This window comes from Stylophora pistillata, chromosome 8 (genome assembly GCF_964205215.1).
Source record: "Stylophora pistillata chromosome 8, jaStyPist1.2, whole genome shotgun sequence".
In the NCBI taxonomy this organism is placed as follows: domain Eukaryota; kingdom Metazoa; phylum Cnidaria; class Anthozoa; order Scleractinia; family Pocilloporidae; genus Stylophora; species Stylophora pistillata.
Genome location: NC_142526.1, coordinates 16256607 through 16284478, shown reverse-complemented (window position 1 = coordinate 16284478; position 27872 = coordinate 16256607). Strand labels below are relative to the sequence as shown.

Below are 27872 nucleotides of genomic sequence, written 5' to 3'. Positions count from 1 at the left end.
TCTGCAATGTCCCGGAATTGTCGCGTGTTTCCTGGTAAAATTTCCAAGTATCCCGATTCCCGGAGAAATCTCCAGATTCCCGGAATAATTTTGGCTTTGTCCCGAAACAGCGTTTGTTAGAGTTGTCGTCCCCCGTAATAAAACAAAGACACTCAAAGGATATCAGTGCTACTTAGTGTTTATTTGACATGAAATTTTAAAAGCTTTGGTCTGTAGCAACTATCACTCGGTTTACTGATCAACATAAATAATCTCCTTAGAATCAGTTGATCTTCAATAATTCTAACAGGTTTAAGCGAGGTGCAGGTGACCCTCAATACATATATTAAAACAATTTTCTTACGTTTATTAACCAGAATTAATGACTTTTAAAACCTTACTTTACGAGAAATATGGGTTGATGCTGTAAATGCTCAATTTTCCCTCAAAAATATACAATGTATTTCTTTGTTTAAAGGAGTAAAATAATAAAACATCTCAAACTGGAACGCATGGAAGAGTACTGTTGAGAGGGCGCAGATAAGAAAGGGGGGGGGGAGGGGAGGTCTCACCGTATCCACATCAACACTGTGTTTAAGTAAAAGTGACGTTTTGTCCAATGAGCACTGAGCGATGTATGTACAGGGAATTCTTAGAAAGTTGTCCTTTTTCGCCACTTGAGGCTTGCAAGGTTTGTATTTTTAGACAAAACAACAACAAAGAAGGGCACTCCACGACCTCCACCCCCTCCCCCAAACTACCCCTCACATTTGAGGAATGTCTCAAGAATGGAAAGAATAGTAGTTAATCCCCAAGAAACTTATAGTATAGCGGTGTAAAAATAAAACAATATTCAGCTTTCTTGCTATAAAAATCGACCAGCAACACAGTGGAAACGCTAAATATATTACGACAATTTTTTTCTTTCTGTCAAGAAACATCTAGGTCATAGTAATAATAGTGGTGAAATAAATTCTTTCTGAGACTGAGCTCGGTAGTCTAAATTTCTACTGACATTCATATAACTACTCAATAAATTAGGATGTTGTAAATAAGAAAATTAAATATCACTCCTAAAAATAATTCAGTTAAAATTAAAACTTTTTGATATGTGCATATGTTACAATCTATAATTCAAAAGAGTAAAACGTTTTGTGATAGAAGACCTCTCAAGATTAGTGAACCTAATTTCCATCCCTGTAATTAGTTAGCTTTCAAGTATGGTCCTGTTTTGCTGAGTTTTTCTACCAAGAAATTTTGTGTTATTGTATGATCAAATATTTTTAGCAACCGACTGCGGTCAGTCGTAAGACATAAAACAATTCCGTCTGGCATCCGTCCTATTTCGCAAGCACTTTTCTGCGATTTTTAACACCAGACTGAATTTCTAAAACTGTACAATGATCTACGCTGTTTGTGTCCGTTTTTAGCGTCATTTAGTCTAGACAGCAACAAATCATTCGGCAAAACAAAACAACAGTTCTTTAGAACTGGAAGTCATATGGGTAAAAAACCATCCGTGCGTGTAACAAACACTTCAGTTGATACGTAACACTGACGTCATCTTACTCATCACAAAATCTTGGCACACTGCCTTCACTCACTCCATCAGAAACATTTCCCTCCCTGACCCGCCTCACACCAAAACCGGAATATCAACTACGTAAACTTCAAAACAACTTCTAATTACAGTCTGCATCATCATGAAAGGCTTTAAATAGTTAAGTGGTGTTTCGTTCTTGAAAACAAACTACTTGTCCACGAAATAAATTCATTTAAAACCCGAATGAGCACAGCTCAACTGAGGTTCTTAAGGCCGTATGCACCATGGATTGTACGCAGGAATCAAAACGAAGGCAGGGGAGCAATCCATGTGATTAATGAATGTCGCCTCCGAGATGAGACAGAATTTCAATTGCAACAAATTCCGCTTAGTGAAGGGAAGGGTGGCAATGATTCAGCAAAAAGCTGATTGGATTATTTAAGTTATCATGGACAAAAAATCATTATGTGTCATCAATTTGACATTATGCCACCGCGATAAAAATAGGATGAAAACTACCGTGACAGTGATTTTTTTTATAAAGTGAAAGTGAAACTGACATCCTTCTCCTAGGACAAAGGCTGAGTACTTATAAAAAAGTTGATGACGTACGAAATAAACCCATTGTAGGCCAAAACCCTTTGTAGCAAACGTATGTTTTGTAATTTCCAAGCTTGTAAGAAATGTTACCCGGTTTCTTTTTTTTTTTTGAATGACTATTGGTGTTACGACAAAGGCTGAGTACTTACAAAATGTTGATAACGTACAAAATAAACCCACTGTGAGCCAAAACCCTTTGAAGTTAACTCACAGTTTGTAATTTCCTAACTTGAAAGAAGTGTGACAATTTTTTTTTCTGAATGACCATTGCTGTTACTTCTCTCTTTACTGTAAAGATGACTTAGGTCGCAGGCGAGATCTTCTAAACGAGCTTCGCATTTGTACAGCAGGGTAATCTGACTTTGACAAATCATCTCCAACACTACTGGTTCTTGTCGGTCTGTTCTTTTTATGAAGCATGAATGAATCCTAGAAATAGAGACAGAATGATGGTTATTACAATTTCACAAGCAGAGCCAGTAAGTAAGTAAGTAAGTAAGTAAGTAAGTAAGTAAGTAAGTAAGTAAGTAAGTAAGTAAGTAAGTAAGTAAGTAAGTAAGTAAGTAAAACCTTTACTCAAGTGTCAATGTGTTTAGCTCAGATGGACTCTGAATTGGGGATACCAATAAAATGGCCACACTAATCAACATAAAAGACTTTATCATATAAGGGGCAAAATTACTGAATGGTGATTGGTCAAGACAGAGGGCTTTTTTCTCAATTTTTGTAATTGCCCCGGGCAAAATTACTTGAAAATGATTGGCTGAAAATCGCTTAGCCACGGCTGCCTAGGTAAAGAAATTTCTGTTTTGTAACAATGGCGTCCCGTTTTGCGCGAGATCAGTAAGAAAACATTTTTCCCCTTATATTATAAACAAGTAATCACATGGTTCCTCGTAAAATTAAGGATTAATATCACTTGTGTTTTCGGAAGTTGCAGAAATTACCCGAGTCGCGCAGCGACTCGGGCAATTTCAGCAACTTCCAAAAACACGCGCGATATTAATCCTTAATTTTACTCGGACTCATGCGATTACCTATACTAATGGGTATAAGAGATCCAAATCAAAAAAAATTTATTCTATTGGTTACAAAGATTAACAGCAATTGCTGTTATTGGTTAAAATGTCTACAAGATTCAATTTAATTCAGGAACCCTCTTTGAGCCATTTTAACAAAGCTGGGCCATCCTTACATGTGACATATTTTGTCACAAGGCTCTTCAAAAACACCAACATGCTTTTAGCTTCTACCGTGATTTCCTTACTTTGTGTCAGGTGATGTCAAGGCGCCATTTTAGCAGAATTTGGTTCACGCTCAATACAGGTTCGACCATCATGATTACTTTTCAAGGTGAAGATGAGTAATGATACTCTGACATAATGGTTTGAAATTATTCTACAATCCCAGTAACGTCAAAATGGATAGGAAAAGGTACTAGGTTCAGGAAAACGAGGTTAATATTACAAACCATACACATGAATGAAGACTGAGCGTTGGTTAGGATTTCAAACTAACTAGTATTTGAGAATTTTATCAACTTTGATTGTCTCTCGGCCCCGTTTAAAGCTGTCTGGTTTATGAAACACTTTTCAATCATACGAAACTTTACAAACAGGCACTGATTGACATTTCACCAGAGATCATATCGAATTTTTCATGAAAGTAGAATATTTTTAGGAAGACCTGGATAAGCAAAACGCAGGCAGAGCGATGGTGGTCGGGTTTGGTAAGAGTGGGTTACAACACAACAGGTTTGTACAAGGTACACGGAAAAGCAAAGGCCTGTTAGCAAAGCAGTCAGGCAAGAAGGCAGAGAAGTAGTGTAGTATACAGCCAGGTACAGAAACAAGTAGGTCGGTAGCTAGACAAGTGGGTTCACTGGGTTAGATTTTATGGATAGGTTAGTTAGTTAGTTAGTTAGTTAGTTAGTTAGTTAGTTAGTTAAGGGACTGGCATGTAAACAGCTTGGTTGTTTAGTAGATGTGAATGTCGAAAACAGGAAAGCATGTGGTTGCATTTGCAAATATTTTTTTCAAAACTGTCTTATATTTGAACGTCCCATCTCGATTCTCCAAACAAAAAGGAAATCGAGAATCGAGGCTGGTAGATAAGTAAGTAGATAGGTTGTTGGTTTGTGTTTATAACTTGGTGGTTGTTCGTGCATTTACGAGTTTGGTGACAAGGCTAGGGGTAAGAAAACGTAAGAGTATGGAAATAGTGTAGTTATGTACCAATAAAACTAGTCACATACAAAGCATGCACATGCAAAAAGAAAGTAGACAACTTAAGACTAATGCACCAAGCACGTCAGTGGATTCTCCTCCCACAGACAAGTGAATGCTCTCGATCATTTCAATGTTTAAAGACCACATTACAATGTTTTTACAAATCTTTTATTTTGGGGGAAACCTAACTCAACAACTATAAGGATATATTTACTTTCAATCCAGGATTATTGGTAAGTGCTTTTGTAACCATTTTCCAGCATACCAAAGACAGATTCTTTTTTGGCACACAATTAACAACTAGACCTTTCTTTCAAATTTGTGTGAAATGATCTATCATTTTTTACTGACATAATTACATGAAGCAGAGGAACTGACAACTTGGTTAAGTCATGATTTTTCACAAAAATTTTAAATTCAGTTTCAATCATTGCCAGTACAGGTTTTAATGATATATTGAGCATCTAAGAATTAAGCATTAAGAGCATGTTAAGAATTTTTATCATCCAGGTATTAAAATGTGATAGATGCATGTTTGGCTCACAGTTTTATTTTCCTTGACAAAGAAATTTAAGCCCACAAGTTTTGCTTAAAATCACCGCATTTTGTCAATTAATTTGGTAAAGAAGGATAATTGTCCACAATGACAGAGATCGCTTTATATTAAATCAATAAATAATTTATTGTATCATAGTGTTGTTGAATTGGTCCTGTCCACACCACTACCATGACAGGCCATGTCTAAAGTTTAAGATGTTTGAGGAAGTAAAAGTAAGCAGAATGACTGTCTCAGAAAAATTTTAAGGGCTTGGGTAAAAGATGAGAGCATTCACTAGCTTATGGAGAGTGTCAACAGTATTTACATTTCACTGAAGAAGAGTCAGTCTGCAGCCAGCTTCAGAGATGAGTCTCCATAGTCGATTTAGCACAGAGTGCGACCTTCTACAGAAAGATGTTAATAACAGAACTGTTACAGTAGGCTGTTCAGTAGCATATTTGAAGGAAGCACCTGTGCTTACCAAAAAAAATTGCAAAAAGTGGTTAAAAAAGGACCCAGTTAGTGATCAGTTTAAGTTGTCGCTATTTAATGAATACAATTTTTTTAAAGTAGAAGAATTTTCAAGGAAGGGAAGAGGCAATTAATTAAAACAGAACAATTTCAATATTCATCAGAGTTAAATGGAGTGATTTGTTATTTGAAGATTTCCAGGTATTATAAATACCCACAATAATTATTTTCCTTTTTCTGAGGTAATTCAAACTGCAGAGAAAATGTAAACATTTAAGTGAACAAATTACAATTGTTTTATTTTTAAGATTAAAGATTATTTTAAAATTTGGTTATTACAATTTCAGTGATTTGAATTTAATAGGCTAGTAAGTATTACACTTAACTTTAACGGAAATAATATGAAACTATTATGTAAAACAAGGATAATAAAATCTTCCCTCTGAGAAAGAGCTTTCTTTCTTTCTTTTTTTCTTTCTTTGATCCTTAGGGATCAAAATTGTTCCGACCTGAATTCATTTTTCAAATAAACTGTATGATGTAAACATTCCTACCATGTACAATAAATATTCCACATAAACACACAGGTCTCATAATGATGTTGTTTCAATACAACCAGAAAAGAATGTGATAATTTTTTTATATTCATTCAAAGGTAAATTTGAAGACAGCACAACCTTAAGTTTTGTCTGTCTAATAGTACAATGTCCTGAAAAGAGACATACATTCTCTTTAGTTCTCTTTAAACTACTACATAGGCATATGAATAGTATCATTTCAATATTTAGCATGTAATGCACTTACTTACCCTAAAACTGTGTCGTTTGATATCTGAACTCATGCTAGTTCTGCTGCCAGAGTTGAAACTCAGTGATCGATGTCTCTTCTGTTTTTCTTTGCTTTTCATTTCAGTTTCACCGGGAGCCACTGCAGCTCTAATTGGATTTTGAACAAATTCTATGTAAGTTCCCTTGATTGATCAAATGAAATCCAAACACAATGCATTTTGAATCATAACACTGTATATGCATAAAGTTAGATTTCCCCTTCACTTTGAATTTTTGCAAATAAAGAATCTCAGTCTATAAACCTCAAGTGTGAGCTAATGTGGGTAAAGAATCAATTTCTCTCATGCCAATTGATATTTGGAGTGACCTTCCATCCTAATTAAAAGACTCAACTGTAATTGCATTTTCAAAGCAATTCAAACCTCATCTACTGTCAGTTCAAGAAGAAATTAAGCAACCTTGCCTTACAATTAGTACAGTTTACCCACAGGTAACTTTTCCCCCATTGTTTATATCAATACATATATATATATATCTTTTCCCCTTTACTTCCCAACCTTGCTGCCACCAAGAACTTAAAATGTAAAGGGAGCTAACAAGAAAACCTTTGGTTGATTTAATTAGAATATATCAACAAAGTTGAAATGGTAAATTGGCCACCATTACGATTATAAAAGCTGACATTTCAAGCGTTAGCCCTTCGTCGGAGCGAATAGAGGAATTGTGGGTTGTGTGTGCTTTTAAAGGCAGATAATGGAGCTATGTTATTGGTGGGAACGTGGCAAGGAGAAAAACATGAATAAATTAGTGGAATGAAAAGCATTCGTTGATACCTGTGGGATTCAGACTGCCGGTTTGAAAGATGAGCTTTTGTTCAAGAGTTTTACGGCTTTCCGTAATACCTAGGTGTAAGGAAAGAGGATGACAAAGAGGATGATTCTAACACCTCGAACAAAGACACTTTTGAAACACTTCAGACTCGAAAGTCTAAATGGACTCCCCCGGAGGGCCAGTTCGCATCATTAGACTTTTTTATTAAAAAATGTTGCCACGATATCAACAAACTTAATTTCAATTGTATTACCAAATTTTCCAATCTCTCTTCTGAAGAGTGGTCGGCTCTAAAAAGCCTTAGAAAACGCAAAGACAGTTATCAAAACGGCTGATAAGGGCGGCTCAGTCGTTGTTTGGCACACCGACCTCTACCAAAAAGAAGCTTTGCGGCAACTTTTCTCACACCTCTTTTTATCAAAAGGTCGACAAAGACCTCACTGCCAGCAATCAAAACACCGTCAAGAATACGATCAACCAACTTATAACTAAACAAGAATTGCCAGCCACAGCAAAAAATCTCATCATAATCACTCCTAGAACTTCTTGTATTTACTTTTTACCTAAAATTCACAAACCTAACAACCCGGGTCGGCCCATTGTCTCGGCTTGCAGTTGACCTAATGAACTTATCTCCAGCTATCTACACAAAATTATGGCTCCCATCATGAAAACTTTACCATCATATATTAAAGACAGCCAACACACTCTTCAAATTTTTGCGACTTTAATTTCCTTGGCCAAAACAAACTTCTTTTCACCATGGATATTACGTCTCTTTACACTGTCATTCCTAATGGCGAAGGTCTTCTGGCCCTTAAACATTTTTTTGATCAACATACTGTTAAGGAACCTAAATCTGAAACACAAGTACGCTTAGCCGAACTATTGCTCACACTCAATCGTTGTTCATTTCGGGACAACTTTTTCAAACAAACCAATGGTGTAGCCATGGGTACCAAAATGGGACCTAGCTATGCCACTCTTTTTGTAGGTTTTGTCGAACACCAATTTTTCAGCCAATACAATGGCTCTAAACCTGAACCCTACGGTCGCTACATCGACGACTGTATCGGCGCCACCTCCTCTACCAGAGAGGAGCTCACTCAATTCATAACCACAGTCAATTCTTTTCACCCAGCTCTGCAATATACCTGGGAAATTTCTGACAATTCTTTATCTTTTTTAGACATCAAAGTTTCAATTGAAGGCAGCAGTTTATGCACTAGTGTGTATTACAAACCTACAGACTCGCATAATTACTTGTTGTATTCGTCTTCGCATCCATCTCACATTAAGAATTCTGTTCCTTTTTCTCAGTTTCTAAGACTTCATTGTTTATGTAGTGATGACTCTGATTTCCACCACAAATCAGAGTCAATGTGCCAGTTTTTCGATAAACGTGGCTACCCTAATTCTTTCATTCAAGCGGGTTACCACCGCGCCCAACTTAATGATTGACATTCAGCACTACAAACATCACAAAAGGAAGATTCCGACTGCATACCATTCACTCTCACGTTTCACCCTCACAACCACTCAGTTAAATCCATCATTCCTAACAACTTTAAATTACTTCAAAACGATCCAGAGACAAGCACTATCTTTTTGCAGCCTCCACTCATTTCATTCAAACGCGACAAAAACATAGGCAATTTTTTGGTCAGAAGTTCTTTCAGACTAATGGCCAACCAGGAACTTTTAAATGCGCTCGGGTATGATGCAAAACGTGTCCTTTCATTCACAACACTGAGAAAATATTGGGACCCAAACGATCCACTAAGATCACCGATCACTTCACGTGCACCTTCGCCAATGTAATCTATTGCATAACTTGCACTTATTGTAAAAAGATTTACATCAGCGAAACAGACAGAAGACTACGCGACTGATTCCGAGAACACCTTTGCGACATGGAGAGGAATGACAAGGACACATCGAAACCAGTCACTAGACATTTTAATTTACCTAGTCATTCTAAGCAACATATGGCAATCTGCGGTCTTTCCTTACACCTAGGTAGCACAGAAAGCCGTAAAACTCTTGAACAAAAGCTCATCTTTCAAACCAGCAGTCTAAATCCCACAGGTATCAACGAACACTTTTCATTCCACTAATTTATTCATGTTTTTCTCCTTGCCACGTTCCCACCAATAACGTAGCTCCATTTTCTGCCTTTAAAAGCACACACAACCTACAATTCCTCTATTTGCTCCAATGAAGAGCTAACGCTCGAAACATCAGCTTTTATAATTGTAATGGTGGCCAAATTACCATTTCAACTTTGTTGATATATTTGAATTATTTTGTTACCCGGCCCCACCGATGCAGCCTCCAACAGTTTCTTTAGAAACTATCAGCCTTTATTGTTTGGTTGATTTAGCTACCTATTTCACAATTTAGCACTGAAATTTTTATATCAAGTAAATAACTGTAGTTAATTATTACAAATAAAAGAACAATTTTAATTTAAGTTAATTATGTTGAGTGTATGAAAAGTTGTTGTTGATGTTAAAAGCTACCCTACCTTGCAGGGCCTAACACAGACAACAGTTCAGAGGTAAGATGCCTCCTGATAATGTTCTTGGAAGAATGAATGCCAAGAGCTTGAGCCAGTTCATCAGCTCCAAATGAGAGATCAAGGACCAGCAATGCTCCATGGATACCACTGTCCCTCAACCTGTCTGCATATTCCTTTCATGAAAAATCCAAACATAATTTATAATTTTACCCCTACATTGAGAAAGTAAATGACTGCTACCCTTTGATTGTCCCTGACTGAGTATCAAACATGTTTTCCAAAATTTTTAATTCTTTGTCATCTCACTGGAATCCTGGAGCATCTACTTGAACAAAAATTCAATTACAAAGTCTTTAATCTCCTTCATAAGCTAAAGGCACATTCTTGTGCCATTAATACCCTAACTTCCAAACAGTCGATTCATGTTATAACTCAGCGCATATTTTTGAGATAATTCACCTACCCCCAAGTCTACAGAACGGCACCACTTGGCAACTCTCTCACTGGTCCAAACTAGAGGATCTAAATCACTTTCTTCACTCTTTCTTCTACGATCCATTAGAAACTGCACAAAGACAAAATACACATAAAGTTGCAAAATACATACACCTTAATCGATGGTTCAACTTATACTTGTGCATATTTTGCACATTGCATAGTGTTTTTCTGTACCCTGTAGAAGAGGGGATTAAATACAAGCAATGAGCAAAATGTCCCCTTGTATTGTATATTAAACCAATGAATACTGTTTTTTCATCATATGACCATATCACGCAATCCTATACAAAACCATAGTGAAAGCTGACATATGTGAAGGGCTGGACAAATTGACATGAGCTGGTCCGGAAAAAGCCATCCTGCCCAAGTGCACTTCTACATAGCTTTGTATGTTTCATTGGCCAAATATGGTAAAATGGCATATTTGTGAAATAATAAAATCAATGTAATTGGGGTATGCAATACATCTAGCTTTGTTGTATATGTAGATGAATTGTTAAAATGCAACTCTCATCAAAGAAAGGAAAAACAACAGTGAGATAAGAAAGATTGATTACTGAAATAGCTGGTTCCAGGTCAATACAATTATGTGTCTTAAGCTATACAGTATTGCACAATTGACAAACCTCTTTGTTGAACTCTATCATGCGAAGCAACTTAATACCGTGAAGGATACTTGACTTTGAAACATAAAAAAAAAACTCCATCAGTATGTTAAGTTTTCTAGGTGTCACAAACAAGAATCTAAGAGGGTTGGGAGCCACTTTGGATCTTGAACTAATGGGAGACTTTTCAAATTTAAGTAATCTCCCAGGTGTTTACAATAGGTAGGTTGAAAACATCAGTCTTCAGCACAAATAATAAGCAATTGAACCTCAAGAACAAAGGAAAGTACGAGACTAAGTGGCACTTGTACAAGGGGTGGTTCTTGGAAGGAGTTTGTTGAGGTTTTATGATACACATTCTCACTGTAGCAGATACGTGTAAATGTATTATACAGTCAAACCTTGACTGTCTGGACCTTGCATGATTATCCGGATTTCTCGATTATCCGGACTTTTTCTCTTGTCCCAATTTTTTCATGAATATTTATTGGTCATGATCAAGATCCGTAGCAATATTCTTTTTAAAACTACAGCACTGAAAAGTGAAGTAAAGGTGATGTTCTTCTTTAAGACAAACTGACTTACCTCAACATTTTAGGCCAATAGAAACATTTTTCATTGATTTTAATTGTTCATGCATACACACATGTAGAGGTATTCACATAGGACAGTAAAGATGTAGACCATATCTTTTTCAAAACTGGTGATTTGTAAATGTTTTGTTGCAGGATTAAATGTAGCTTTCTTAATTTAATCAGTTTTTGTTCCTCATTAATATTCATATTCTCGATTATCCGGACCCTCGATTATCCAGACTATTTTGTCTAGTCTCAACGAGTCTGGATAATTGAGGTTTGACTGTTCTCAGATTAAATCTATGGATTTGAAGGAAACCTAAAAGTATTCCAAGGAAAAGTGTTAACAAAATAAAACAAGTAGGAAACATGGAGTTTGTTAGTTTTTTGTTACCAAAACAAAGTGTATAGGTTTGTGTGTTTGGAAATGTATCAATTATTTTGCTACACCCCTTCTCTGTTGGTGATCAACTAGCCCCTGATAAGAAGTCATTTTACTGTTGGGATACACTTTGGCGGCTCTTGGCACTAATGTATGTAGAGTTGGCTGTTGTTCACAGTAAACAGGGATGGAGTTTAAATAAGATTCAATCCATAAATTGTCCTCTAGGAGTTGTGAGGTGGCCCTTTTTGAGAGGCGAGTGTAATAATGATAATTAGAGGTTCCATGAGGGTAGAAATAAGATGGCTCACAATCCTTCTGATCTTACCTGATGGAATTTTTTGCTGACATTGAGATATTTCTCCATATCTTTTCTTGTGAGCACATTCAAAAGCCTCCCATCAATCATCTGAGCTTCAAATGCTGAGCAATACTGGCTGAGACCCAGGTCTCTAATCCATGTTCGGGACACCCAAAGGTGATCTACAGAGGATATCTCTGGAAATTTTCTAAACACAACAAGCAAAAAGCCATTAGAACTTTACAATAATATTCAGATAAAAAATAAGTTGGTGAATCAAAATTACTGAATTTGAATTATTAAGAACTTTCTATTTAACTTGCATGGTGATATTACGCATTAACCTTTATGACAGGAAAAAGAACAAAATGCATTGTGGGCAAACTATATCATTAAAAGTATAAAAAGCAGTCACTGAAATAGCTGCACCATTTGGCTCTCCATATCAGTCACCTTGATTATAAGAGAGCAAAGAAATCTGCATTTGAATTAAAAGATGCATGAGAAGCACTTACACATAGGAGGGGTCCCTGTAATCCTCAATGGCCAATCTCAGTTTCCTTCGGTGCATAATGTTACCCATACCAAGTCCAGCTTCAAGCTCGGTATCACTAAGCTCTAACAATACTTTTCCACTTTTGATGTTGTCATAACACATGGGTGAATACATGGGCATTTGACACTCCACTTCTAGCCAAGCTAAAACCATATTGGCTTTCCAACAAACCATTGGGATGTCTTTATGTAGTTCCCACACACGCTTTTTCTCAGCATAACTCATGCTGATTGGAGTTTTGTCCACATTATCGATGTCTGGAAACTCTGCAAAAATTAAAGAAGAAGAGTTACAAGTGTGGTCAGATTTGGGAAAATGAGTTACTGGGATATACAAAATAATTATGTCAAAATGTGCTATGAGCGTCAGTGCTTTTTTTGTTTTGTTTTTACATGTACTGTTACAGTAGCTGATTTTGTGATCTATTCATGAACTGATGCACTGCAACATGGAATCTATTTGTTGAGTTGTGCACATCAATATAAAGGGTATAATTCCATAAAACCTTAAAAGAATAATAGTAGGTACTCAAACATTCGTTTAAAATTAGTCATCCGATTTTACATCAGAGTAATATCATTGTCTTTCTTTGGTATATATACTGCAACCTACTACTAGCAATTAGTACCAAGGATGGGTTTTCCATTCCTCTTGCTACCAGGGCATGTTACCATACCACCAGGGAATAAAATGCACCCCAACTTACCTTGTATTAAGTATAACTATTAAAATAATAATAATAATACATTTGCTTGAGCTCTGACTTGTTTCTTGTTGCTGTGATCTTTCAAAAAACTTGTTTTGTCAATAAGAAAAATGTAAGTGATCGATAATATTTCTTGTTGATCTTGTCATTGGTTTGTTCAAGTAAAAAAAGTTATGGTCTCTTTGCATGGTTACCTTTTCCTTTGCTGAATATTCTAAATGTTTACAGACTTTTCAATTTGCACTTTTATGATGAGGCTCACTTGACTTAATTTTTATTAGAGTCAGCTAAAGTTTCCAATTCATACCAAATTAACAGGTGACCTTGGTGGCAATTCAACTGATATCAATTTGGTACTGGCCAGATTACCTTGGCCTTCCTAGTGGCAAGGTGACTGGAATTCCTGTTCTCATGTTGTTATATGTATCTATTAGTTTCTTTCTAAGCAGAGGGTCTTTAAAATCCATTTACAAAAAACAAAACAAAACAAAACATCAATTTTTCTTAAATTTGCATATCAATCATGTTTCAACATTCTGAAGTCATCTTCATACATACATTATAACATACATACATTAACTTTATTTGGACTCAAATTTGTTAACAGAGTAGCACCCAAATGCTAATATTCAGTTGCAAAATTTAAAGGGTAATGTACAATTTAAATTCTCACTTTACAAATAGTTCATGAAATTGCATCATACTTGATAATTCTACACAAACTGGTAAAACAACTGGAATTAAATACAAATTAAGGAAGCACAGAAGAGCAACATGTATAGACCAAAGTATAATAAAGTAACTCAGAAACAGCAAAACAAACACCACTAACAGTAATAATAGTCAAAACAAATTTTAAAGAAAGAGAAAAATCTACAAATATTTAAGCTCTTCCTTTAGAGTTGGATTCTCCCATTTATTGAAAAAGGTCTTTTTTGTTAAAAAACCCTTTTTACAAACAAAATTAAAAGGAGTCTAAAATCTTCCTGGAAAAAATATGCATTTTCCTTAGGATGAGAAACAGAAACACTTCAGTGACATGAAGTACTCTGACTTGAGTTTATCTGAGTAGCCCTCATCATGCCTGGAAAAAATCAGTTATTCTGATAGAATTTGACCAAAATAAACCTATTCATAGTTTTCATTTGTGATGCAAAACAGAATTCTGAACAAAGGAGAGAGTGAAAACAGCTGAGAAATTCATCAGTTACTATTATGATCATTTTTTTATGATAATGTTTACACACAGTACACTCTTGAAACATTCATGGTGGTTTTCAGAGAGGCCCTGCATGTGAAAGTTACGAACAACTATGTCTCATTATATATTATATATTACTGATATATGGTTAAAATCTAAACAACTCTGTATTTAACCCTTATGACAAAATAAAATGGATTTAATGGTATGAAATTAAAAAAAGAAAGAAGGAAAAACACAGAGCTATCAATTAAAAATCTAATACTTTGCTTCAGATTTAAATCACAGTGTAAAAGTTCTTTCAAAGCAGTACACCTTTAGACTCACTTGAACAATGACAGGTAAAAACAATTAAACACAACATATAATATTGGCCACTTACCTTTAACTAATGGCTTGAAGACAGGCTTCCGTTGCTTTCCTCGTGAAAAAAACCTAGACAATGAGGATGAACGTCTCTTGATTTTCTTCTTCCTTGGGTCCTGTTCTTCATAGTTGGTTGGAACACCAAAATCAAAAACTTCTGAGTCATGTGGTGTAGGGGCTTGGCTTAAATCAGACAGGGAATCTGATGAATTTGACCCCACCAGTGATTGTGGTGCTGGCACAGGACAGTGATCTAAAAAAAATTAAAATAAAAAATATCAAGTAAAACAGGGAAAGTACCAAATTGGCTATTCCCAGTTTACATTCATTGTGTGGACTGTAAAATCATGAAAATCCACCATCTAGGAAATAACCATAATTTTACACCAAGAAGGAGACAATGCAATGATGGTAAATTGGCCACCGTAATAATTACAAAAGCTGACGTTTCCAGCGTTAGCCCTTCGTCATTCGCTCCGACGAAGGGCTAACGCTCAAAACGTCAGCTTTTGGAATCGTTATGGTGGCCAATTTACCATTTCAACTTTGTTGATATATCCAAATTATAATGCAATGATGAACTGATACTGTATGTAGAAACATTAGAATTTGAAAACTATCAGTAAAGGTGATAGATAACATGGCATTGGACAACACAATTAGTTCTACTGCCACCTGGAGTTCAGCTTCCTATGTACATGACTTAAGCTATTATAAAAAAAAACTCCACTGATACAAATTTTGAAGTGAGAAATATTCAGTCAGAAGGAAACTTCTCATCAAATGATTGATGTGCATAATGGAAAATAAGATGATAAGGATCTTAGCAACATTTCCATGATACTTAGATTCAACTCAGATAATTTCTCAGAGTTTCTGTGTAAGTGAACATATAGCCTGGGAATGATGAAAATTTCATGAAAAGTAGATATGATTTCTTCCTAAATTTTCAAATAAACAGATTTATAATTGAGATGAAGGCTTTTTTTACGATAACATGACATGTTATCTAACTACTTTTTGCTTTTACTTTCATCCTTTGAAAAGGATCAACAGCAGCCAGAAGAAAGCCTGCTGCTGTAAACAACTCATTTTTAACTACTCAGTATATACAAAAACCTAGACACAAATATCAACAAATTTATGTTTTGTAACACCTCAAGATACCATGTAAAACAGAAAAATTGTAAAGCTCAATGATGAAAATAAGTTAACAACAATAATGTCAAGAAAAAATTGCCATCTGGCCATAAAATAAGACACGCAGACTTCTCTAACATTATTTTGCATGATCTAAATTATAATGGGAATTTATTGTGGCTAAACTTTCAACATTTTTTCCACTACATTAAAAAAAAAGAACAAAATGAGATAAAAAAAAGTCTCTTGTGGTCTTGAACTAAGATCCCTGCCTTTTGTGAATTGCTTTGTTTTAAAGGAATACACATATCTGTTTAAAAGTGGTCACTAATCCATTAAAATGGTCTGATTAATATCAAATTACTGTCATCAATAGCTTGAAAATTGATAATTTAGCTCAAAACTGATAACTATAGCTCTCTTGCACATAATAATGTACCAATAAAAAAAGGTTGCAAATCCCTATTGATTAACTGTAAGACGCCCTTAGGGCAAACTCATTAATCTGTCACATAAGCTTCTTTGTCTAGTGATTATGAAGACATCTGATTTTAATAACAAACACGATCGACTTGCAAGCCTTTCCAAAAGAATATCCATGTCACCTAAATCAAGTGGTTTAAATTTGAGAATAATTTGAAAAGGAATAATTTAACTGTGCCTCTGTGTCTGTGACTAAGAGATAATGTAAATAAAAGTTGTAAATGTACACTTTGACAGATTGACTACTTGAATTTAAGTTGACGGATGGCTGGGGAGTGGCATAATTTTCCAGTTGAAGTCTTAATTCGGCAAACATCCGGTATTCGGGTTTTAGTGAAACATAAACAGAGTAGATCTACATTTTTTAATAAAAAAAGAATGTGCGTTAGGTGGATATCTTGGCGAGATTAAGTCTGAGTTTATTAATATCACTATCAAATTTCTGTTAGTAGTGTGCTCGCTATCACATAGCACCTGATTACTGTGAAATCAATAGTCTGACTCTCATACACAAGGTCTGGTGAAGATCGTAACGCAATCGAATTAGCGCTTTCAACATCTAATAAGTTTAAAGGAGATTGTGGAGTGAAGATTGTAAAATTAACACAGATTTCCTGAATTAAAAGCAAATCTTCGCCAGGAAGGCTGACTATTTTGAAAACTGTTAAAGCCTTTTCCTTCTCGCACAAAAATGAGAAAATAAACAAAGTAATGTACATTACACAAAAATTTGAAGCGAGATCAAGATCACGCAAACAAACCTACCTCCGTTTTTTAGCGGGGATTTTGGTGAATCTTTCAAGTTTTGCACGGAATTTATCTTCTTAACATTCGTAGCGTTCGTTCTACATGTAAGTTTGCCTCCTGTGGTGTCCAAATTTAAGTTGTTCGTTTTAAAAAAGAACTGTGAATTGTTCTCGCTTAGCGAGGATTGCAAAGCAGTTAGATGTCGTTTTACTTCGAAAAAATCAGTTTCCAACTCCTTCAACTGTACGTCTTTCATTTCCAACTGTGATTTTAAACTATCGGTTTCTCTTAATAGATCACATCGCTCCTTATCCCAAGTCCGCTTTTCGCTCTCAAGGCGCTTAATTCGTTCTTCACCCTCTAACATCCGTTGTTCATAATTCTGAATAAATTCTCTGAGTTCCGTTTCTTTTACCTCCAATATTCCATAAACCTGCTTCATTTGATTAAGTAAACCCATTTTCTCTGTTTTCAAACGCTTCCTTTCCATTTTCATACAAGAAATCGTTTCTTTAGCGCGAGCAATTTCGTGTTCACAAGAATGGAGCCTTTGCCGAAGCTGATCTAAATCTGTGTTTCCATTTCTCCATTCGTTGAGTTCTCTGGTTAAAAACTCGTTTTCACATCGTAATCTATCATTGTCTTCTTTATAATCTTCTAATTTACTCTTGGACGATCCAGCGCCATCAGTTTTCGTTTCAGGAGTTAATTTATCGCTCGCAAGCTCCGACAACCTCTTGTCTTGATCTCTAAGTTCGGCTTTCAAATATTCCACCTCCCGATTAACCGCAGTGAGAGAACTGTTGATTTTAGAGGCAATGACAAGTTTTTCTTCTCTCATTCGTTTACTCTCACCCTCCGCCTGTTCCATCAAGCGCCGCATAACACTCAGGCAAGCGATTAAATCGTCCTGCTTTTTCACGAGCGGTCGTGTGACAGAACTGCCACTATCAGTACTTTCTCCTGAGACCGTACTACTAAAAGATAGCGAGCGAACCCTTTCTTTGAGCTTGTCGACTTCAGCTATGGCCTCTGTCGGTGTCAAAGAAAACTTGCGTTCCTTGGCGGGAGAGGCATCTGTTTTTTCCTTACTGTTTACGTCCGCCATGTTTGATTTGTGTGACAATAAAATATTCAGAGGTCACAAAGACGCCAGACGGTAGCCTCACTTCGATGAAATTATGACTTACCGCACCTAACCCATCCCTACTGCACTTTAATCTTAACTCTTTGGTGTTCTTCAAAATTCGCAAATTCTTCGTGAAAGAAGTTCAAAGAAACGATTTCATTCTCTGTCATCATTTCCTTCAGATCCCTTACTTTGCAGGCTGATGAAGGTGACTAAACCGCCTCCCAGTTAGCTCAATGGATAGAGCGCTGGACTGTTGTGCGGGAGGTCGAGGGTTCAAGCCCCGGCCGGACCAACACTCAAGGTCTTAAAATAATTGAGAAGAATATGCTACCTTTCTATAACATCAAGAAATGGTTAGATATTCTAGTCTTCTCGGATAGGGACGAACAAATGGAGCTCCCGTCTCCTACAGGGTTAGGGTTAAGAGACGTTAATTTCCCACGCACGAGACCTCTGTGTAATGGATGTCCTCCCCTGGGGTGGGATGGTTGGGATTTATTGGGTGGACTACTCGCATGGTTCGCAAATGTTCCGTTCTAGTCCTACCCAGGCTGTGGTAATGCAGTGAAAATGGTTAGAAGTAGAAGTATAAATCCTATTCACGAATATTTCCCCCTATTTTTCCTCCTATTTTCTTTCTATGCATCCTTTGAATTCAGTTACTGCAATGTTTTCTTTTCTCTCCTTCCACTTAAGTTATGGTAGCCTCTCTGAAAAGCGTTTAATTTCATTTGACTCCCCTCAACTTTATCAAAAAGAAGAGTTGACAATCATCTAATGTAACCGCAGAATTAGCATTTTAATAAAAGAACAACGATCTTTTTGTTGCGTTTTCCTTTTAGGAAGCAAAAATTAGAAAACGAGTCACTGTTCATCCAGTCAGAGGAATGGCATTTGAAGGAATTTTTGACGAGTTCTGACTCTCCGCCACACGGTGGTCCAGACCTTCTGAAATAAACAAAAGACTCGATGTCGCAAAAGGCAGCCAGTGAAGGACCCATAACGACTGAACGGGGATAATAAAATGATAAAATGTGCTGTGGAATTACCACCATGGGATACACAACGGGCGGCAGAAACTAAGAGAGATTCGTGGATTCAGAAAACTCATTCTTTTGAAAAAAGAAAGAGCTGAACCAAGGACAATTAAGCCAGAGAAAAATCTAGCAGTGATAAGTTTAGATCACAAACAAAGACTGTTCAAAAGACACCTGGATTCAGTCGTCAGTACATGACATTTGACATGTCAATAAACTTTCTTTATTTAAATTGCTGCGAGAAGCTGCATAATCATGCCTCACAAAGTTACTATACCCACTCCAAAGGAAAAAAGAAACAAACAAAACAAAACAAACAAAACAGAACGTAGCCTTGATCCTTTCCCCCGTCTCCGAGTCATATTAGATCGGCCGGTCGAGGTCTCGCTATTTCTTGATGCGTTGATTTAGTTTCAGTCACATCCACCCTTCTTGGGGCAGCATCTGTATCGGACCTAGAACCAGACGAATACAAAAGAAATAAAATTCAGAACTCGGAATTTATTTTTCAAATCGGTCACGCTAAAAGGAAATCCTTAACTATAAAGCATCTTTCCAAAATCTTAAAACTTAAGCGATTATTCGAAGAAGGTGCGTCATTCGAATCAATATGGTTTATTTATTTTCTTTTGGTATAATATAGGTGAAAGAAAATGTTTTGCTCCACCACTTTTTTAAATTAAGGATCAAGCGCTTTGCTAACCTCCAAATATTTGGTGGTACCAAAGCAGGCGTCTCCAAATGTTTCAACGGTGGCATCCAGAGTACATTGTTCCGTGTCTTGACAAGTTTTCTTGGCAATTTGCTTGGACTTTTCTTGATGATGGCAGGCTTGGTTCCAGGAAAATACTCCGAAGAAACCATCACCACAGATGTGACCACCCTTGAGACGGCCAAAGTTTGCCCACACGATGTCGATATTGCGTTTCTCAGGACATTCGAGTGATATCTTGTGATTTTCACATACGCGAGCCCTTCTGGTGTCGCCTGGTGTAATCCGGCCGGTGCATCTGTATTTGACCTGTAGGAACAATGTGTATACAATGCTTTTTTATTGATGCTATCAATAAAAAACTCATCATCTAGCTTTAGGTCTCTTTTTTCTTTGAAAGCCCATGATACTCAACTTGTCCAGAGTTTCTCATCGTGCAGTGATTAATAAAAAATGTTTAGTTCAGGTTCCCATGCTTTCTTTTTGGTCCGGCGGGCCACAAATCTAGTTATCAGTATATCAGTTGACATACCACGCTCCACGCGGTTATGATTTTAGAAATCTCTCTGTTGTTCAGTTCTGAAATTATACTAAAACAATTATTCGCCTCAGCTTCGATGAATATTGTCGAATAATCCCCTCGACTTCGTCTCGGGGATTATTCGACGATATTCACCTCGCCTTCGACGAATAATTGTTAAATGCATATACAATGATGTATATATATATATATATCTTGAGAGAAAAAAAAACAAAAACAAAATTCGTTACGAGTGTGGAACAAAGAAAAGTTTCGAGTCCTATGCTAAGAGATGAATCGCAGGCGTTTGGAGTTTGGAGCAGCAATTTTTTTGTTGATTTCGAAAACCGCACGCTAATATAAACGACTATTTACCGTTAGGTACTTCTTCGTTGCGAAGCACGGGTCTCCGAATTCTGCGTTATTGGCATGCAGGTCGCATTCGGACAGGGTGTCACATTCTTTCTTGACGATATCGAATGTATTAGGTGCGCGGCAGTTGACATTCCACGCCCAAGCAACCATCCAATCTAGTCCCCACTGACACACACTGCGGTCTGTTCTTCCATAGACTGCAGAAATTATTTCAATTTTTTGATGCGTGCACCTGATTTTCTGCTTCCCTCCTTCACAAACGAGGGCGCTTCTCTCTGTGAAAACCAGAAAACATGTATTCGCCAGCTACAGCTGATTGGACAAAAAATCCTTTAAAGGTCAACTGAGTTACATTGCAACAAAGCAGTTCCGCGTTTCGCAAATTGACCAATTTCATTCGCGTTCACGGTGTTCTCTCCCTGATTACCTCTAGCGATTTATATCAGGATAGGCAAGCTCATGGTTAATAATCTTACAAAATCCTTTGATAAAAACTTCTTATTTTCCTTACTTGGACTGAAAATTGCGAACAACTCCGTAATAAAAATAATTTCGTAATCTGAACTTGGCTTCATTTATTTTTAAGTAGTCCTCATACATGATTACAAAAGCATTCATTTGAGATATAACATACTTAAGTACTTGCCTTCTCCTATCGACCCAGCTTGTGTGCAGCAGAAAGTTGAAGTCAATATAAGGACCACTAAGTACATCCACATCATTGCAGCAGTGAATTACACCTACAAGAGATGAAATAAAGTATGATTAATCAACTTTGCTTCATTAGTTGCACACGAAAATCACCCAAGAAGCAAGGAGTTGTTCTTTACTTGAGAGGATAACGCAGTTGATATTCAGAGATATGCCTGGTTTGGTTACCTGACCAAATTGATTGTGTTCCTGTTCCGGTGTCTACCTTTACCTTTTCTTCTTAACCAATGATTTTTGTCCCTGCTTATAACATAGTATTGATTATACCCGCTGCTAAGCGAATTGTGTTTTGTTTACGTTTCGATGAGCGTTGTATTTGGTCGACAAACGTCGGTTGGCCGGCTTTCCTTTGCACAAATCACTTCTACCGAATTTGTTAAAGATCTTAAGTCCTGGCAAGTTTCCTCCCAGTAAAATGTGTTAATTCACTGAAGTAACCAAAATCTCTAAGATTAAATTTTAACTATAGATAGTTATAAATGACTTTTTTTTTTTTTGGATTCGTACGTTTCTATTGGAAACGCTTTTTTCTGTTTGGCATGGTACATATTTTTCATCAGTCACAGTTCACCTTTTCTGTCCTACCATGTTGAGTGACATGTTGTTCTACCTGGTTTGTAAGTATCCCCTCACCTTTAATTTAATCCCCATGGAACATGTTTTTACATGAAAGTTGCCACATTACTATGGAACTCATCCATTTTATTTTTGGCATTACACACGAATTAACATTAATTAGTGTCAATTGGTGGCAATATGCACAAATTTGGCAATGTAGCCAGAAAACAGAATTTGACTTTTGACGATTACAGATAGCTAGCTCATTCAATTTATTACTACAAGAAATTATAAGTCCTAAATAATTTGTCAGACATCACAGAGCAGCTTCTCTCCATACTGCGCTGAGGGACATGTCGGTATGTCTGGTTTAGAGATCCCTATAGATCCCTGTAGAATTATTTTCTTTACTAGGTGTGGCACACCTTGAGCCAAGACCTTAGTTTAGAAGGCTTCTATGAAATAACTAACAAAGGGACGTGGAAGAGATCTTCCGACGAACACACCTTCTGAGGGTTGTCTTCCTTGTCATCTGTGTTATTACTTTGGTTGAGTGCAAAACCTCCCGCAAAGCATAGTCTGCCCGGTTTTTTACCCTGAAAGCCTGTGATCAATTAAACAGGTACAACGGGAAATAAACGGGCGCTTATCCAGAAATTCCCGTTTACTAAATTTGTGGTCCTTGTTAAGGGAAGTGTGTCATCACATTTTACTGAACGACAGGTTATCTCTACGCCAGACTGAATAAAAATTATCATAGAATTTATCCTTTCATTCAAAATTTGCTTCATATCTCCATCCATTGTAAATCCTACTAAAATTTCAGTCAAAGTTGTCAATAGCAATCGCGACTCCTAAAAAACTATTTCTTTTATAGTCATATCTAATATAATTGCATAGTAAAGAAAATAAATCTACAGGGATCTATCTATGTCCCTCAGCGCAGTATGGAAAGAAGGTACTCTATGATGTAGGACAATTTATTTAAGACTTACAATGTCTTGTACAAATAAATTGAACGAACTAGCTATCTGTAACCGTCAAAAGTCAAATTCTGTTTTCCGGTCACGTTACCAAATTTATGCATATTGCCGCCAATAGACCACTTTCATAAATGGCTGCCAGATTAATATTCTTTTGTTTAAATTTAAATTAGCCTCTCTGGCCTCGTTCTCCAGTGCAAAATTCAAAATAATTCATTATCTCAAGCGAGACCAGAAAGGCTAATTTAAATTTAATTTAGATATATCAACAAAGTTGAAATGGTAAATTGGCCACCGTGACGATTACAAAAGCGGACGAAGGGCTAACGCTCGAAACGTCAGCTTTTGTAATCGTTACGGTGGCCAATTTACCATTTGAACTTTGTTGATATATCCAAATTATTTCGTTACCCCCACCGACGCAGCCCCAAACAGTTTCTTTAGAAACTATCAGCCTTAATTTAAATTTAAACAAAAGAATATTAATCCGGCAGCCATTTATGAAGTGGTCAATTGACATTGATTAATGTTAATTCTTGGTAATGCCAAACATAAAATGAAAGTGTTCCATAGTAATGTGGTAACTTTCATGAAAAAATTTTTTCCATGGGGATTAAATTACAAACCAGGTATAATAACATGTCCTTGTGAAAACCATTCCAAACAACAACGGTCGACGCTAACTAACTTGTTCCGAAATAGTTATTTTTAAGATGTAGCATGCTTTTAGGACTGAGTTCTGCTTAAAACTACAAACTTAAACCATTAAAATGATGATAAAAATCAGGATTAATTATATATGTTCTTTTGTTCTGTTGTGAAATGTGTAGCTACGTTTGATTTACTTCTCCAAACGAAGTCAGTGTAAATTAAAATAAATGGAAATAAAGCTGTTCAAAGTGGAAGTAAAGCTGTTCAAAAAGAACTGAAGTGATTTAGGGAATTGAACGTTCTAAACCTAATCTTCTATTCATGTGTTCTTCTGACAGCAAATTATGCCGCTTATCTCAATATTTTGATTTAAAGATAAAGTTGCCCCAAAATATTCTAAAATTACCACTTATGTTACCACATGTGGCCCACCTGTGTCGAGCTTACGATAATCATGTGCATGGTCAAGGTAGTTCGGAAAAACCAAACTTGTGAAACACACCTAGCCTAACCCTTGATGAAAAACATCGTAAAAATGTATGAATAAAAAAAGAATTCACTTCACAAGAATGACCTATCTCTCACTGGTTTAAGTTATAGCAATAGATTTCTTGTTGACCCGACTAGTCTCAGTCAAGATGAGACCAGTTGTCAGGGAATCGACCAGAGTTTGAATTTAAGTAAAAATAAAAGGCCACTGCGTTGACGATCCTAACTTTGAAATACTCTAGTTTTATAGACTTGATGTTAAAAAACGTAGAATTTGACACTTCTAATCAAAGCCTTCAGAACTAAAGTTCGTGGAAGAAATTTAATGCAAAATGAAAATTTGTGAAATAATGCGGAAAAAGTCCATGGCAATTAATCGCGAATTTCAAGAAAACATTTGCTGCCTGGTGATGAAATGAACTGCGGGGGTCCATTCAAAACCAGGCAGAACAACATGTCGGTCAGTGTAATAGGGACCAAACAAGAATAACATCAATGCTGGAGTTTGGTATTGTTTTAAATACCAAGCATGCAGAAGATGTAGCAAACAGTGAAAGGCAAATCAAAGATCTTTTTGAACAGCTCAATTTCCTTTTATTTTAATTTACTCTTCGTTTGGAGAAGTGAATCAAACTTAGCCACTCATTTCACAAGAAAACAAAAGAACAGTACATAATTAATGTAGTTTTAAGCAGAACTCAGTCCTAAAAGCATGGTATATCTTATCAATAGCTATTTCGGAACAGGCTAGTCAGCGTCCGTTGTTGTTTGGAATGGTTTTCATCAAGAAACAAATTTTTCACATATAGTAGGCGCATGTAATAGAAACGAATTACAATGGTCGAAATTTTTGCCTGAGTGGTAACGTTAACATCCCATCACATAAGATGGACCAATCTAGCTTCTGTTAAGCTTCATGGTGTTCCAAGACAAAAGCTTTCGTTTGGCGAGAAAATTTGCTCGGATGTCTGAATATGGATATCACCTGTTCCAAGAAGCGATCAGTTTACGTGAGTGAAGCTAAAAGCTAAAGAAACTGGCGTAGAAGTTCTGCTTTTTTCTCTTGGTATAAACCTTTTAACCACTTACAATTTAGAGCAGGAGCATCAAAAACGTGCATTATGAAAGCTATGTAATTGGTAAAATCGCAAAATAATAAAACCCATTTTCGCGCCCAAGTAGTTTCTCTCGGTGCTCTCAAAACTCCTGCGTGCATCCATAACTCGACATACACACAGTATAAACCACGAGTAGTCTTTAAAATTCCAAGTTACCATTGCCATCTCTCTTTACACACCTTTTTGTCAATTTCCGGACCCGATGGATGGATATTTAGAACCGTGTTTTCTCAATGAAAGCGTGCACGGTGCCGTACTTGTCGTATAATGACAAGCGTAAACATCAAGTCGGACTCCCATATCGCCGTCTTCCAATTTTGTTACCTGGGCCTACGCAGCAATTTTACTAGTGGAGGGGGCAGGAGGATGTGCTTGAAGGTGAAGGCGCAAGCATTAGCATCCTGTGATGATTTGGGAGGGAGGGGGGGGGGTTACTGCATGCTTCTCGGGTAATTTTTTCTTTTAATCCCTCGGACGGAAAGACTGAATGTCAAACATCCTGTTTGAACACTATTTTTACGACTATACCACTGAGTATACCATATATCTACTTATTTTACCTCACAGGCGAGTACACAGCGCAATAGGCTGAATGGAAATTAATACAACGCCATTGAAAAGTACAGTTGAGGAAGTGGCTGATATTTTCTGTTCAGCGAAATTCTTCCCTCTGTTACTATTATGATCGAAAATACTTTATCTAACATGATGAAAGGGCCTAAAATAATTGGAAACTACTAAATTGGAGAATTTGCGGTAAAATCTTAGTCATCTTCCAAAAACCGTTTCACACAAATCAAACACAGACTTAGCAGCATCTCCTGCAGGTTTAGGAGTAGGAGACGTTAATTCCCACGCACGAGATTACTGTGTGGTGGATGTCTTCCCCTGGGTGGGATGGGTGGGTATTGGCCCTGAAAAGCCCCTATGGGGAGTGGTCAATTAACCTATGTATGTATGTATGTATGTATGTATGTATGTATGTATGTATGTATGTACTATCTACCGATAATTTTTTCTCAGAAAAGAACAGACCAGCCCTTTCTTTAGTTTCATCAGATATAGTTCACTCACCTTCAATTAAAAGAATACAATTCACGCTCCTATTTGTATTACTTCGTTTACTACGTAAGTAAAAAGTTTAGATCCCAAGCTTGAGTTGCTTTGGTTTACACGGTGAATGGTCAGTGGGGCTCTTGGCAAGCCTGGAGCGCATGCTCTGTAAGCTGTAGAGGTCATCGCGTAGAATGCCTGGACATCAGTAATTATTCATAAGCAATGAAGCGGGAGATTTTAATGTAATTGCGCCATGAAAAGCCTAGAAGAAGAGAAGAAAGGGCCTTAACCAGCGAAGCAGTGTTGATAACTAGCGAGGCAGGGGACTGGGGTCTAATGGCGGACGAACGCGTCTCCATTAGGCTCTCGATATTTTTTTGTTTACTGGCCGCTGCACCCTGCTTTAAGTCATCTGCTACACTCGAAGAGCATACTAAAAACCTAGCCAAAGTAACTACACTCGCTAGCGAACACCGGACACTTAAAGTGCAGCGTACACACAGGGTTAAAACACCTTTGGTTAAATTCACCAAACATGGCCCAGTGGTGTTACAACTACCCGAATCTTCAAGTACCATTCGCTTTCCTAGCGCAGAAGTCATCTTACAAAGCGGAGATGTTCATCCACAGCCCGGACCAACGTTAAACCACCATCATAACGACGTATCGGAAAATACACGCCGTGTGATATATTCATCTTCTCAATTGATTCATTGCGGCAAAAACATCAGCAATCCACCGATCGACCAAGATTTGAAATTCCATCTACAAAATCTCGGGATTTGGAACTCCTGCAATTATATTAGCAATTCTAGAACTCTTCACATCAAGACAATTACTCATTCTAGACGCAATTCAAGAATAACAACCTCCCAAAGGTTAACTTCGGCAGGATCGAATATTAATAACTGTGTTGTTATTTCTCCTGGCAAACATGCTAATATACAGAGAGTAATTCCCGTGAGGATTACCGAACGTGTTCAAGCTTTTAAAAGACGTAAAGCCCCATCAGTACGTGTTATCAAGCTAACACCTTTGGCGGCCCCTGCCCTAAACAACACGCACAGCAACATCAGCAGTGGCGACAACAGCAACAACTCGATAGCTGGTGAGAAAGCGATGCTACCAAGCCTTTGCCTATTGAACGCTCGCTCCCTCTTTCCCAAGCTCGACGAATTAACAGCATTACCGGCAACGAAACCAGTCGACTTAGTCGCTATCACAGAGTCGTGGCTGCGTAGTGATATCGATGACAGCCTCTTGTCAATGAGTGCTTTCAATCTTTTCCGTAAAGATCGTGTAGCTGGCCGAGGTGGCGGAATCTGTGTTTATTTGAACAATGTGATACCTTATAAGCGGTGCTTGGACTTAGAAAACCCGAATTTTGAAAGCCTATGGCTTACTTTGCGTCCCAGACGCCTGCCAAGACCTCTATCTGGCATAGCTATTTGTGTTGTTTATCATCCTCCAG

At 37.0% G+C, this 27872-nt stretch overlaps 2 protein-coding genes across 3 annotated transcripts; both read right to left on the bottom strand.

The window, feature by feature from the left end:
* Nucleotides 1-162: 162 nt before the first annotated feature.
* Nucleotides 163-18202, bottom strand: LOC111321532 (kazrin). 2 transcript variants are annotated; one of them, XM_022924443.2, is made up of 10 exons: nucleotides 17078-18202; nucleotides 14706-14942; nucleotides 12376-12682; nucleotides 11888-12068; nucleotides 10624-10677; nucleotides 9963-10064; nucleotides 9506-9672; nucleotides 6168-6294; nucleotides 5214-5292; nucleotides 2413-2551 (listed from the first exon to the last, which is right to left on the bottom strand). In XM_022924443.2, exons 1-9 carry the CDS (start codon nucleotides 18165-18167, stop codon nucleotides 5248-5250), a joined length of 2310 nt encoding a protein of 769 aa, XP_022780178.2. In that variant the 5' UTR covers nucleotides 18168-18202; the 3' UTR covers nucleotides 2413-2551; nucleotides 5214-5247. The 2 variants fall into 2 exon arrangements, with proteins under 2 accessions (XP_022780177.2, XP_022780178.2); XM_022924442.2 differs by lacking the exon at nucleotides 5214-5292 and having other exon boundaries at nucleotides 163-2551; nucleotides 17078-18201.
* Nucleotides 18203-19415: 1213 nt separating this feature from the next.
* On the bottom strand, nucleotides 19416-21135 carry LOC111321551 (D-galactoside-specific lectin). The gene is made up of 3 exons (XM_022924466.2): nucleotides 20836-21135; nucleotides 19932-20249; nucleotides 19416-19683 (listed from the first exon to the last, which is right to left on the bottom strand). The coding sequence occupies exons 1-3, from the start codon at nucleotides 20983-20985 to the stop codon at nucleotides 19642-19644; spliced, it is 510 nt and encodes a 169-aa protein (XP_022780201.2). The 5' UTR covers nucleotides 20986-21135; the 3' UTR covers nucleotides 19416-19641.
* Nucleotides 21136-27872: the final 6737 nt, after the last annotated feature.

Excerpts from the sequence above, each read along its gene's own strand:
- LOC111321532 (XM_022924442.2), bottom strand. The coding sequence starts at position 18,167 with ATGGCGGACGTAAACAGTAAGGAAAAAACAGATGCCTCTCCCGCCAAG. Across the intron at positions 14,943-17,077 it reads ATCCCCGCTAAAAAACGGAG|ATCACTGTCCTGTGCCAGCA; the intron begins GTAGGTTTGTTT and ends AATTTTTTTTAG. Across the intron at positions 12,069-12,375 it reads TACAGGGACCCCTCCTATGT|AAAATTTCCAGAGATATCCT; the intron begins GTAAGTGCTTCT and ends TGTTGTGTTTAG.
- LOC111321551 (XM_022924466.2), bottom strand. The coding sequence starts at position 20,985 with ATGGTTGCTTGGGCGTGGAATGTCAACTGCCGCGCACCTAATACATTC. Across the intron at positions 20,250-20,835 it reads CAACGAAGAAGTACCTAACG|GTCAAATACAGATGCACCGG; the intron begins GTAAATAGTCGT and ends TTGTTCCTACAG. Across the intron at positions 19,684-19,931 it reads GTACCACCAAATATTTGGAG|GTCCGATACAGATGCTGCCC; the intron begins GTTAGCAAAGCG and ends GTCTGGTTCTAG.